We start from the raw sequence: 14,377 nt of genomic DNA, 5'->3' as shown, positions 1-14,377 counted from the left end.
GTGAATAGGTCAACATATATCCCCATGTGTATGCTCTAAAAAGGCAGGGGATTCAATGCCAAGCTTCATTGGTGATGGTCTAGTGATTTGTCTTAATGGATGCCCACTCGAATTTTCAATAATTTGTCTCATCATTATTGATCCAGGATGGCCCAAACGGCCATGCCAAAGCACAAAAGTATTTAAAGTAGTAAACTTCTGGTTTACGATAGAGTGTGCTTCAACTATACTAATCTTTGAATAGTACAAGCCAGAAGATAAAGTTGGTAACTTTTCTACAATGCACTTCTTGCCAAAAATATTCTTTGTAATACAAAGATATTCCATATTCATCTCATCTATCGTCTAAACATGATAACCATTTCGGTGAATATCTGTAAACCATTTCGGTGGAGAAAAATAATGCATTATATATAATAAGTTTTGTTTCCTTAGACATAAATATAGTGGCTCTTCCGGAGCCTTTTATCAAACTTATATTACGAGAAATTGTAGAAATATTTTCTTTTATGATGACCCAAAATGTCATCTTTAAATCTAATAATTAATTATGTATTCTAAGACCTCAAAAAGCACTATTCATCATTTCTCGACTTGCGTGTACAGTCCGTATAATTTTTCGAAAAGCTTTTATGTGAAAAATGGATTAAAATGTGAAATAGAGCCTTAAAACTCAATTAAGTTTACTTTGGTTAATATTTTGAGCAAATGGATCCGGATCAGTATTTTGACAATTTTGGTAGGTCCATAACATGATTTGGGACTCGGGCATATGTCCGAAATTTAATTTGGAGGTCCCTAGCTCAAGTTATGGTAATTTAACGGAAACTAGATATTTAAATGCTAAAATTTCCAAGTTTGACCACAGAGTTGACTTTTTAATATCGGAGCTGGAATCCGATTCTGAAGATTTGAATAGCTCTGTTATGTCATTTATGACTTGTGTGCCAAATTTGAAGTCATTCCGGATTCATTTAACATATTTCGGCACAAGTTTTGTAAATTAAAAAGTTTGAAACTCAAAAGTTCGAATCGAGGTGTGAATTGTAATTTCGATGTTATTTGATGTGATTTGACATCCCGAGTAAGTCCGTGTTATGTTTTAGGACTTTTTGGTATATTTGGTTGAAGTCCCGGGAGCCTCGGGTGAGTTTCGGAGGGTTAACAGATCGAATTTGGACTTAGAAGAAAATCTGAAGGTTTCTGCCATCTGATGTAATCGCACATGCAGAAGTTCCATCGCAGGTGCGAGCTCGCAGAAGCGAGCTTTCCATCGTGGATGCGGGCCTGGCCTGGCATGGGGTCTTCGCATATGTGGCCATTTTTGCGCAAAAGCGCGACTGCAGATGCAGTCCTAAGTTTCGCAGATGCGAAAATGCCTGGGCAGTGTTAAAAACGAAGGCTTCCGAGATTTTTTCTCATTTTGGTCATTTTGAGCTCAAGAGGCGATTTTTGGGCGATTTTCATGGAAAAATATAGGGTAAGTGTTCCTTATCCTATATTGATTATATTTCATGATTCCATACTCGTTTACATCATGAATCCGTGAATTTATGGAAGTAAAATCAGATTTTTATAAAATCTTCCAAAAATATAAAATGAAGATTTGAAAGCCAATCCGATGTCGGAATTTGGTATTTTTTGTATGGTTGGACTCGTCTCGGAACGGGTGTTCGGATTTCGTAAGTTTTCCGAGATTCGAGACGTGGGCCCCACTGATGATTTTTGAGATGAATTTCGAACTTTAATCCGAAAAATTAGTAAATTCATATGGAATTAATTTTTACGATTTATATTGAGTGTATTGAATTGTTTATGACTAGATTTGAGGATTTCGAACATGAATTCGCGAGGCAAAGGTTTATTGGATTCTTGAATATTGGTTGCAAAGCGAGGTATGTGTCGTGGTTAACCTTGACTTGAGGGAATAGAACCTTTAACTTATTTGTTATGTGAGATGCATGTGAATCACGTATAGACAAGGCGACGAGTGTCTATACGTCGCCAAATTAATTGTTTGCATAATTATTTGAAAATCATAAATCGTTTTAAATAATGAATGAATTATTATATTAATTGTTTCACTCATAATCCTTGTCAAATATTAATTCTTGAATTCCTGCAATAATTGTTACATGCTTATTTGACTTATGTGTCTTAATTGCTATTTGACATTTAGCATACTAAATATTAAACTGCCTATTTGCTCCATGATTTTCGCAACTAATTGCTAATTGTCACTGTTGTTCATAAATAAATTATAATTATTGTGTGCCTTGATGCTTAATAGTTTCTCATTGGACGTGGTATTTATTGAAGTAATTTTTATTACATTTATGAGTTGTTTAAAGTTATATTGGGGGAACGGGTTGTACGTATGTATGTATGTATGTATATATATATATATATATATATATATATATATATATATATATATATATATATATATATATATATACTGGGGGATCGGATTGCACGCCGCAACAGACTTGTTTAAAGTCTATATTGGGGGATCGGATTGCACGCCGTAACAGACTTGTTTAAAGTCTATATTGAGGGATCGGATTGCACACCGTAACAGACTTGTTTAAAGTTTATATTGGGGGAACGGGTTGCACGCTGCAATGGAAACAAGTTAAGGAATTGTGACTGTTGAGTTGATTTCAATTATTAATATTGTTTACTGGTCTTTCTAATATTCCCGTTATTATTATTGTTTCTATTACTATTATTGCGTACATGTTAATATAAGTGAACTGCCTTAGCCTCGTCACTACTTCGTCGAGGTTAGGCTCAGCACTTACCAGTACATGGAGTCGGTTGTACTGATACTACACTCTGCACTTCTTGTGCGGATTTCAGAGTTGGTCTCAGCGGCGTACCATAGACTTGCTCGGATTTCAGCTACGCAGAGGAGACTTAAGGTATAACTGCACACCGTCCGCAGTTCTGAAGTCCCCGTCTATCTTATTTTAGCTGTGTATTTGCCTTCAGACATCTTTATTTTATTCAGACCTTTATTTTTATCATTCTAGAAGCTCGTGCACTTGTGATACCAATTTTGGGATGGTACTTAGACAGCGCTATTTTATGAATTATTCACTACATTTCAGACTTTACTTTCACATTTATTTCTTTGTTAATAATCTATTTAAAATTGTTTTAAAATAGATAATATTATTCTAACTTCGGCTTGCCTAACAAGTGAAATGTTAGGCGCCATCACGGTCCCGATGGTGGGAATTTCGGGTCGTGACAGCTTTTTCCCTATGCAAATAAGAAAAGTATTTCTGATCTTTGAACATGGCATGAGTTGTTCCACTATCAATTATATAAATATATTCATGATTGGTCTTTGATACAAATATAATTTTAGGATTATCCATATTCTTCAAAATGACATAAACAAAATATATTATAGTAAATATCATTATCAAAGCATAACTTTTTATTTTATGTACAACAATTACATAACCATACTATCTACTACAAACAACAAAAATTAAAATATTTATATTTCTACAAATTCTTCACTGATCACATGACGTGTTTCTCCTTCTGGGAGTGCCAAGTAATCATCTACATCCAAATGCATGAAGTCAAAATTATCTTCAAAAATAAAATTTGCTTCATCATTTTTCTGTCTTTTTCAGGGAGGCTTGATAAAGCTCAACTAGGTGCTTTGGCATACAACAGGTACGTGGCCAGTGCCCTTTTCCTCCACGTCTATAGCATGCGTTTTCTGCATTTGTTGCCTGCACCGCTTCATGCTTTTGTCCTTTATTTTCCATTTCTGTTGGTGAGGAGGGTTCTTTGGTGCATTATTATTACCATGATTAAAGTTTCTTACCCGACCACAACCATGGCCATGACTGGGGCCACGGCCTCTTCCACACTGAGATTGGTGGAAGTTTGCCTCATTCACTTAAGGGAATGGACAAGAACAGTAGGTCGGCTTTTATGATTTTTGATTAATAGCCCATTATGTTGCTCGGCTACAAGAAGATGTGAGATAAGTTCAAAATACTTTTTAGATCTCATGTCTTGATATTGCTGCTGCAAGAGCATATTCGAGGCATGAAAATTGGTAAACTTTTTCTCCAACATATCACGATCAGTAATAGTATCACCATATAATTTTAATTGAGAAATAATTATGAACACAATAGAATTATACTCACTAATAGATTTAAAATCTTGTAGCCTTAAATGAGTCAAATCGTATTGTGCCTGTAGAAAAACGACCATCTTCAGGTAGTCATATCTATCTTTCAAATTATTCCACAGTATGACTGGATCTTTAAGATTAAGATATTCCATTTTCAAGCCCTCATCAAGGTGATGGCGTAGGAATATCATTGCTTTGGCACAATCTTGGTTTGATGCCTGATTTTTGTCCTTGATGGTGTCTGCCAAACCCATCGCATCAAGATGAATTTCATCATCAATCACCTAAGACATGTAGCTTTTGCCCGATATATCCAGGGCTACAAATTCAAGTCTAGAAATATTTGACATTATTTATAAAAATAAAGTTCGTACCTCCCATACTTTCAAAGTATTTGCTCGAGACGACAGAGTCTCGTACTGATAATATGTTATAAAATAAAGACTGTAGAGTAAAGACAAGTATAGAGAGACACTGATATATTATTCAACTTCAAACTAATGTACATAATGAATTGAAAACTCCTCTATTTATAGAAGAAATGAAACAGTTGCGAGGCTTTTCCGGAAGCAGATGCAAGGCTTTTCAGGAAGCAGTTGTGAGGCTTTTCTTGAGCTGCTTGTAAGTTATCTGTATGAGCTGCTCGCAACCTGCTTGTTTAATAAGAAACTGTTGCAAATCATTTCATTGAGTTGCTTGCATCAGTTGCTTGTAAACAAACATCAATAGAGTATTAATGGATAATTTTTTTATGGAAGATTATAGCGGAGTAATAAATGGATATCCACGAAAATAATATTTTCATAACACAAAAGAGTTAAATTATAAGTAATTGTTTTTCAATTTTTACAATAAATTTATTTCAAACAAACATCAAGAAATAAAAGGCTTTAATTCTTTTCATATTTTTTCCATATTTTGGTTAATAAAATTTGTTTTTGTTCTAAAGATTAATAAAAATTGTAAAACAAGCTTTTCAATTTTTTTGAAGCAATATTATGATGATGATCTTTTGTTTTTCACTTAATTGTGTGAATATTCAAATGATTTAGTTTGCATTTTGTTTGTCACAAATTAAATGTATCATTTTTTTCTTTTCTTTTAGGTAGTCAATTGGCTAACTCTTTGTGTGACCCTTCCATGTCCTTAAAATTGAATTATGTAGTTAAAATTTCATCTTTGACCAATTTGATATAATTTTCTTACATATTTGGGACCAAAACGATACATATTTTTTCACAAAAAAATTTTGTGGTCTGGAAAATAAACTGCACAAAAATAATATGAATAAAAAGAGATTTTATTGATAAATATTTGTGAGTACAATTCTATTTATCCCTTGATTCTCCTCTCTAAAATTCTCCGTGATTTGAGGGCTTGAGAAGCGTCTTTCTCGAATGTAGGACGATGCAGACCTCCTTGCGATGTATTTAATCGCCAAGAACGTCGAACAACACTTTGTTGTTACGGGTTGATCTCCGTGAAGAACTCTGTTGATCACTCTTTTGTTGAAGAACTATGCACTTAATAATTGATCTCTCTGTTTGTGGATGCCTTCACCAATTGCTAAATGTTCTTCCCCAATTCCGAATGTCCTCGGAGAGTTATGTAACCCCTCTATTTATAGTTGTGTAGGATGGACAGTCCAGTTACATATGAACTATCTTGCTTGATTCTGATTGCCCCATGTTATTTTAGTCACTTGGCGACCTGTGGTTGGTTCTTGCTTTTTGACTTGGATTGCCACATCATTTATCACGTGGCATCATCTTTTTGGCTTGCAGTTTGACTAGATAAGCCATGTCACTTGATATATGGCATGAGTATAGGTCTTAAGATGAAATGAACCTTGGGCTTGAAAATAATAAAATGGACTAATTTAACTTGCAAAGCCCAAATTAATTATTTAACCCAATTAAATTTAATCCAAATTTTATATGGTTTAGACCCAATAAATTTTATATGTCTACAGATGCCCACTACTTTAAGATTTATCGAGATGTAGACTTGACGAACCATAGAGACAAGACTTGAAGTACATGTGCATGTCATCGTTTTAGGTGAAGACAATTTGTTTGATATCGTTCTTACATGAAACAAATTGCCGAATTTGTACTCACGTCCAACTACTCCCTTCTTTGGCAGAATAAGTACTTAATTTAATTAAATGATCCTTAATTAAATAATGTACCCATTGGGAGAGGATTAGTATGTTTAAACAATGAGTAAGTTCGGATGAATCCAATTACATTCCATGTGTGCAACAAATTAATTTGAATGATCAATCCAAGAACATTCACTTAGCTAAAGGTTCAAATGCCACATAGGAGTCTTTGCATGGAACTTGATCACCTCTCTTGGATTGACATGAGAAGGTAAGGAACTAGACTTCTCCCGTGCATTTGGCCAACCTAAGCTAGAAACAACTCTTCGAATATTTTTTAAAAAATACTAAATTGTTGGACTCCTTCCTTGTATTACTTAACTACTTGGCATGATCCTTTTTATGTGAAAAATGATTCCTTTGGAATTTTCAATCTCGATCAACTTCTTATTCCCCGACTTTACAGCGGCAAATTTTTCGTTTTCTTTGGCTTATTCAAATACTTCTCAGAAGTTACCTTCTAATGAATATTTGTCATTTAAAACTTTCAAGTCAAACAAGAATTTCCTATTTTACTTTAAGAAAATTATTTTTCCATAAGAAAAGTTCCGCCACTTTAAACAATCTATATAAGGGATCTTTGTTTCCTTTACCTTGACATATGAGAGTCGTGAACATAGGGTTTCTTTCAAGCTGAACGCGGCTGCTCGTAGTCTACTTTTACTTCTTTCTTCGTTTATTTCTCCCTCTAAAATAAAAAGAATATCAGTCATATTTTTTTTCAATTGCAGTACCAATCAGCCAGCTTTGCACTGTTGAGATTAGTAGTAATAGTGGTGGTTAAGCTTCATTAGTTAGTTATAACTAACCTACGTTAGAGTAGAGATGGTGTAACTCAAGTTAGCTTTAGTTTTAACTCCAGTTGAGGAGTAGAGTTAGTTTTAAGTCTTCTTCTATATATGCATGTACATCTATACTTGTAAATTAGATTTAATGAATTACATATCCATTTTCTCCACTTCTAGAATATTCCGTCATATTTCCTCTCCTCTAACCTAGAACTTCAGCTCCACATCAATGGTAGAGCTCCATGGCTAGCTGATTTCATCATGGTATCAGAGCAACACAGTCATTAGTGTGGTCTTATCATTCTCAATTCTGCTCTCTCGAAGCTCATTTGGAGGATCAACAATGGCGGCTCTCGATAACACCAAACCAGAGAGGTTAGGTCACAATAATCCACTTTTCCTGAATTCAAATGATAATTCAGGAGCTATATTGATTTCGTTGCAATTGAGAGGACCAAAAAATTACTCCGTGTGGAGCCGGGCAATGAGGATTGCAATCCTAGGTCGAAATAAGCTAGGTTTTATTGATGACACATGCAAAAAGGAGAATTACGGTACGAATCTCGTTGATCTCTGGGAGCATTGCAATGCAATTATATTGTCTTGGTTGATGAACTGTGTTTTACCGGAATTGTTGAGTGGAATGGTGTATTCCTCAAATGCTAATGAGGTATGGGATGATCTGAAGTAGCGTTTTGATAAGGTGGATTGTTCTAGGATTTTTCAGATTCATAGAGAAATTGCTACTGCTAGGCAGGGCACTAGCTCAATTTTAATCTATTTCTCAAAATTGAGAGTACTTTGGGCCGAATTTGATAGTTTGGCACCAATTCCTGGTCGTGATGCTGCCAATTCTTGTGAATATGTCCAGTTTATGGAGCGTCAAAAGCTTCTACAATTCCTGATGGGACTTAATGAATCTTATAAATAAGCTCGTAGTCAACTCTTGATGATGGTGCTAGTGCCGTGAGTAAATAAGGCATACTCTATGCTAATGGAACGTGAAAGCCAAAAGACTATGGCAAATGCTTATGCTAACATGGATAGTAATGAAATGACTACATTGATGGCAAATAGAGCTGGAAACCAACAAAAAATGAGGAAGAACTACAACCTCTTCTGTGACTTTTGCAAGATGAAGGGGCATACTAAGGAAATATGCTAGAAAATAGTGGGATATCCAAATGATTACAAGTTCAAGAAGAGGTACAACACTCAGGCAGCAGCTAATATGGCAACTGAGCAGATTGCACCTACAACATTCACTTCCACTCCTACTGCACAAACATTCACACCAGAACAATACCAGCAGATTTTACAACTGCTGAATAGTAAGCCTACAGAAGTTACAGCTAATGCAACAGATCTGGAGTCAGGTAATATCACATCCTTAATGACATTTCTGAATCAGGACGTTTGGATTATAGAAAGTGGAGCCTCCAATCATGTGACCTCAAAGATTGACTTACTGAATAATCCAAGTCCCTTAGGAAGTGGTAGTTCAGTTCACCTGCCAAATGGAGATTTAGCTAAGATCACTCACAGTGGATCAACTAACATATTCAAGGATTACAAAATTAGTGATGTACTTCATGTTCCATATTTTAAGTATAACCTACTGTTAGTTTCAAAATATACTAAGGAATTACAGTGCATGGTTGCATTCTTTCCTAACCTATGTGTATTTCAGGACCTCTACACTGGCAATGTGTTGGGGATTGGTAGTGAAGCTAATGGTCTATACATTCTTAGGAGCTGCCTTCATAAGAAACAGTCATCTACACCAACTGTAAATACCACAGCTATGCAGACTTCAACACAGAATAAGCATAGCTCAATAAATCTGGGAGTTTGGCATCAAAGGCTTGGACATCTCCCTATGGAAGCTATTAAAAAAATTGGCAAGCTCAAGTAGCATTTCAAGAAAGATAGTTCATAGGCTTTATGTTTAGACTGTCTTGTTTGTCCATTAGCTACGCAAACTAAGTTGTCATTTACTGTTAGTACTAGCAGAGCACATGCTCCTTTTCACCTCTTACATGCAGATGTATGGGGGCCTTACAGGGTGTCTACTCATGATAATAAAAGATTTTTTCTTACAGTTGTCGATGACTTCTCTAGGATCACTTGGTTGTTTTTGATGAATGCCAAAGATAAAACTTATGGGTTGATGAAAAGTCTAATTTGTATGATTCACACATAGTTTAATTGTTTTGTTAGAACTGTAAGAACAAACAATGGGTCAGAATTTATCAACTCAGATATGAAACAATTTTTAGAATCACGGGGAATTGTTCACCAAACAACATGTGTGTACAGTCCACAACAAAATAGTGTGGTTGAGAGGAGGCACATATATATACTAGAAGTGGCAAGAGCTTTAAGGTTTCAGATTGCAGTCCCTCTAACATTTTTGGGTGACTGTGTTCTTACAGCAGTGTACATCATAAACAGGTTACCTTCCACAATTTTAAAAGGTAAATATCCATATGAAAAGTTGTTTAACACTGAACCTTCTATAGATCACATGAGAGTTTTTGGATGTTTGTGTTATGTTGTGAATGTAAGGAGGGAGGATAAATTCTCAGCTAGAGCATTACCTGCTGTGTTTATGGGGTACTCCCCAACCAAGAAAGGCTATAAACTATATGATTTGCAGTCTAAGCAATTCATTATTAGCAAGGATGTAGTCTTTAAGGAACATGTATTTCCTTTCAAACAAATGAAGTTGTCATCTATTCCAGTCTTTCCAGTACTTGAGCCAGCTGATGTACCAGATACTACAGGAGTATTGTATCAAGATCAAGCAACTGAACATAATGCAGTCCATGACAATGATGTTATGCAAGGGTCTGATGCAGTTCCTGAGGAAATATGAACTTTCAATGATATTTCTCCATTACCAGTTGATGAAGTTGTTCCACAGTTGCAACCTCATTCTTCACATTTGCAAGCCGTGGATGATGCATTACCTATTGCAGTCAGAAAGCCACCCAGAACTGCAGGACCACCAAAGTGGCTGCAGGATTTTGTCTCCACCTCTTGTGCATATCCTATGTCAAACTATCTGAGTTATGATAGTTTATCCCCTTCCTATGCTAGATGTCTATCGGCTCAATCTACTATAGTTGAGCCCAAACATTATCATGAGGCTTCAAATGATGAAAGGTGGGTAACTGTTATGCAACAAGAAGTTACAACATTAGAAGAAAATAACACCTGGGATGTTATTGATTTGCTTGCTGCTAAGGTTCCTATATGATGCAAATAGGTGTAAAAAGTGAAGTACAAAGCCAATGGGGAGGTGGAGAGATTTAAAGTTATATTGGTAGTCAAAGGTTTCAGTCAAAAGAAGGGCCTAGACTACAAGGAAATATTTTTCCCAGTGGACAAGATGGTCACTGTTAGATCAGTCATAGCAGTAGTAGCTTCTGAGCATTGACACATTTACCAAATGGATGTGCACAATGCATTCTTGCAAGGTGACTTATTTGAAGAAGTGTACATGCATCTGCCACAAGGGTACAACATCAAGGGGAAGTCCAAGACCAAAGTATGCAAGCTTAAAAAGTCACTTTATGGTTTGAAGCAAGCTTCCAGACAATGGAACTTGAAATTGACAGAAGCTCTAAGAGATTTGGGATTTGTTCAAAGTCATTTCGATTACTCCTTGTTTACACAACATAGAGGTTCAACTTTGGTTGTCATTATAGTCTATGTAGATGACCTCCAAGTCACAGGTAATGATCCTCAATAATTCAGTCTCCTAGATATAACCTGCAGAAGAAGTTCAAAATGAAAGATTTGGGGGAACTCAAATTCTTTTTGGGCATTGCTCGTAGCAAGGCTGGTATTTTGATGAATCAGAGGAAATATGCCCTTGACTTGATTGCTGACTCTGGGTTAGAGGGAGCTAAGCCAGTATCTACCCCATTAGAGTGCAATCAAAGGCTGACCACAGCAGAATTTGATGAGGTTATCTTGTGTTCTGATGATGTCACATGTGCAGGAGTCAAGGACTGTGTGTTGCCTGACCCTGAACGTTATCAAAGGTTAGTGGGCAGGTTGCTATATCTAACCATGACTAGGCCTGATATAGCCTATGTTGTTCAGGTTCTAAGTCAGTTCATGCATAAACCTAAAAGGTCTCATATGGATACAACTCTGAGGGTGATTAAGTATGTCAAAAATGCACAAGGATTAGGCATATTGATGTCTTCACAGCAATCTGATAACTTGGTAGCATTTTGTGACTCTGACTGGGCTTCTTGCCCTTAATCTAGGAAGTCAGTTACAAGTTATTTAGTCAAGTTTGGAAACTCTTTGATATCATGGAAATCTAAGAAGCAAAACACAGTTTCCAGAAGCTCGGCTGAAGCAGAGTTCAGAAGCATGGCTTCCACAGTGGGAGAGGTTTCATGGTTAGTAGGGTTGTTCAAAGAATTGGGAATCCAAATTCAACTGCCCATTGCCTTGCATTGTGATAGTAAAACAGCCATTCAGATAGATGCAAATCCTATTTTTTATGAGCGCACAAAACACATTGACATTGATTGTCGTTTCATGAGGGAAAAATTGCAGCAGGGTCTTATTCAAACTCACCACATTAACACCAAAGCGCAATTGGCAGATATACTCACTAAAGGTCTAGGAAAGGTCCAACACTACTCTTTGCTTGGCAAGCTGGGGATTAACAATCTGTTCTTACCCATCAGCTTAAGGGGAGTGTTGAGATTAGTAGTGATAGTGGTGGTTAAGCTTCATTAGTTAGTTATAACTAACTTACATTAGAGTAGAGTTAGTTTAACTCAATTTAGCTTTAGTTTTAACTCTAGTTAAGGAGTAGAGTTAGTTTTAAGTCATATTCTATATAATTCTAATAATTCTAGACTCATAGAAATCCCAACATATCAAAAATTAAGATCCAAATTACTTTTGTATTGTCTAGAATTAATTTTTGAAGTTGGCGTACGCGTTTGGCCCATTGATCTCACAGCTATGCGAACTCTCTGCAAAAATATCGTATCCCGAGATAGGAGCGTCCAAATCACAAGCCGTTTGTGGCACTAAAAATTAGATTCCTGGAAATATAACATATGTAGAAATCACATTTAGTATGTACCTAGTATTTCCTAGATTATGTGATGAATCTGGAACACGAGTTCCGACATGCAGGCTCGATTTTTCAGCATTACATGCTCTTGCTAAAAAAATGCATATCTCAAGATAGGAGCATCCGAACTACGAGTTGTTTACACCGTTGGTAAGAAGACTCGGTGAGATACAACATCTATAAAAGTCGAAGCTCCAGCCCTTTTGATCCAGATGCAACAAATCTTTGATCAAACAAGTGTCGAAATCGAGAGAATTGTTCGGGCAGCATACTTCCCCCCTCCCCCCCTTTGTTGCAGGCTTGGAGAAGATGTACATGGCAAGTTCTCCAATCCGCGTCATGAGAAGAAGTGGATGATCACCACTCCTTTTTTTGTAGGGAAGAGGTTCATAAAGCGTACGATCCATCGAGATTTGACGGAAAAGTGTATGTCGTAATGCTCACCATCCGCATGAAAGCGTCGTGTCATTGATACCGGTTCTTGTTGATGAGTAAAAGCTGTGTGTCGTTGTCTTTATTGCTTATGCGTGGCTGGTGGAACTTCTGGTTTCAGATACTCAACGACCTAATCATGGTCGAGGCTAAAGATTAATGAGGCTCCCAAATTTAACTTCTCTTTCCATGCTGATTAGTTTTAATCAAACTTTTTGTTACTCATGCTAACCTTTTTTCTTCTTTTCTTTTCTTAGAACGTGGAGCTGTGGAGAAATATTCATGAAGCAGAAGAACCACAAAATGAAATCATCTATTGTCCATAAAGCATTGGTTTCTGAACTGAGCTTTGCACCGTTGACTCCAATCAATCACGTGAAATTAAAAGCTTCTTGTCGTCTGCTTCGATATTGTGAAATTGAAGTATCATGTTGCTGAAACGTCATGCTATTGGCACCGAGGACTTTCAAGATATTTTATTTTGTAGAATTTTGCGAGAGTTCCAGCGATCTTGATATCCCTAAGAAGATGCATTGCTAGCGAACCTCTCGTCTCTTTGTTGCGGCTTGGCGAGAGAGACATATGAAGTGTCCTTTCAACCTTGGTGATAAAATCCCTACTCTTAGAGGCTTGGAGAGACAATATTTCATCATAGGCGAGCCAACATGTACCACATCGCATCATTGCAGGTTGACGAGGAAGATAATTGGAGTAGGCCTTTCCAACTTCGGCGAGCAAACACTTAGCGTGTCTCTGCAAAAATATTTATTTCTCGATACACGAGCAATGAAATCACAAGACACTTCTTTCTAAAGAATCATAACTTGAGGGTATGGAACATATCAAAAATTCAGCACCAAATTCCTTGAGGATTAGCCGCAATATTGTTTTGAAGCTAATACACGTGTCCAGTATTTTAACTTTATAGCATTGTACAGACTCGCCAAAAGATTGATATCTCGAGCTAGGAGTGTCCAAATCGTGATCCGTTTGTGAATTGGAAAGAAAGCTCTGATACCTATAACACCTAAAAATTTCATAGCTGGATTCCCTTCAGAATGGCTGCAAATAATATTCTGAAGTTGCTCCTGATGTCTACTGCACTTGCAATCCAGATTTACGCACTCCTGTCAAAAAAATTCATATCTCGAGTTAGGAGACTCCAAATTGTAATCCGTTTGTGCGGTTAGAAAGTAAACTCATATAACTGCAATATATATGAATTTCATGGGAGAAATCCTTTCGAGCTAGAAGCAGAAAATTCTCAAAATCTACCTAGCTGCAGTAACTTTCAGATTCGTGTAGTTCCAGCAAAAGACATATTATCTTGGGCTAGGGGCCTCCAAATTACAAACGGTTTGTGTTATTGGAAAATAGACATACAAATATACAATATATAAAATGTTAGGGGCATAAAATCTTTCAAATGGGCCGTATTAGTTTTGTCAAAGTAGATCTCGTTGTCGGTTGAACTCGCTTTCCATCTCTATGCTCTCTGAGTTATCCTGCGAATGTTATTTTTTTTTCTTCTTGAAATTGACTTTACAATCTTGCATGTAGTAAACTTTGACTATCATGCTTCACAAATCTTATCTCTTTGTTTTCTTTTGCAGACTCGCAAAGGAGCTCAAAGGGTCCGGATATCAAACTGAGATGTCATACAGGATGCGGATATGTTAAAGTTTTGAGCACACAAAATCTCTATGAGAAAG

At 36.4% G+C, this 14,377-nt stretch overlaps 2 protein-coding genes across 2 annotated transcripts; both read left to right on the top strand.

Annotated features, from left to right (window-relative positions):
• Positions 1-7,463: 7,463 nt before the first annotated feature.
• On the top strand, positions 7,464-8,051 carry LOC142168797 (uncharacterized). Its single transcript, XM_075229951.1, has 2 exons — positions 7,464-7,790; positions 7,848-8,051. The coding sequence occupies exons 1-2, from the start codon at positions 7,464-7,466 to the stop codon at positions 8,049-8,051; spliced, it is 531 nt and encodes a 176-aa protein (XP_075086052.1).
• A 300-nt stretch (positions 8,052-8,351) lies between these two features.
• On the top strand, positions 8,352-10,382 carry LOC142168796 (uncharacterized). The gene is made up of 5 exons (XM_075229950.1): positions 8,352-8,496; positions 8,548-8,705; positions 8,811-9,031; positions 9,341-9,980; positions 10,047-10,382. The coding sequence occupies exons 1-5, from the start codon at positions 8,352-8,354 to the stop codon at positions 10,380-10,382; spliced, it is 1,500 nt and encodes a 499-aa protein (XP_075086051.1).
• The last annotated feature ends 3,995 nt before the right edge of the window (positions 10,383-14,377 follow it).

The sequence above is a fragment of the Nicotiana tabacum genome, chromosome 14, assembly GCF_000715075.1.
Source record: "Nicotiana tabacum cultivar K326 chromosome 14, ASM71507v2, whole genome shotgun sequence".
NCBI lineage: Eukaryota > Viridiplantae > Streptophyta > Magnoliopsida > Solanales > Solanaceae > Nicotiana > Nicotiana tabacum.
Note: the sequence above shows the minus strand (reverse complement) of the source record. Positions and strands in the feature narration are given on the sequence as shown.

Bases quoted from the DNA above. Each gene is read 5' to 3' on its own strand.
- LOC142168797 (XM_075229951.1), top strand. From the start codon at position 7,464: ATGGCGGCTCTCGATAACACCAAACCAGAGAGGTTAGGTCACAATAAT. The intron at 7,791-7,847 runs GTATGGGATGAT...AGGATTTTTCAG, and splicing joins ATTCCTCAAATGCTAATGAG to ATTCATAGAGAAATTGCTAC.
- LOC142168796 (XM_075229950.1), top strand. From the start codon at position 8,352: ATGGCAACTGAGCAGATTGCACCTACAACATTCACTTCCACTCCTACT. The intron at 9,032-9,340 runs GTAGCATTTCAA...TTGTTTTGTTAG, and splicing joins AAAAAAATTGGCAAGCTCAA to AACTGTAAGAACAAACAATG. The intron at 9,981-10,046 runs GTTCCTGAGGAA...GTTGTTCCACAG, and splicing joins TTATGCAAGGGTCTGATGCA to TTGCAACCTCATTCTTCACA.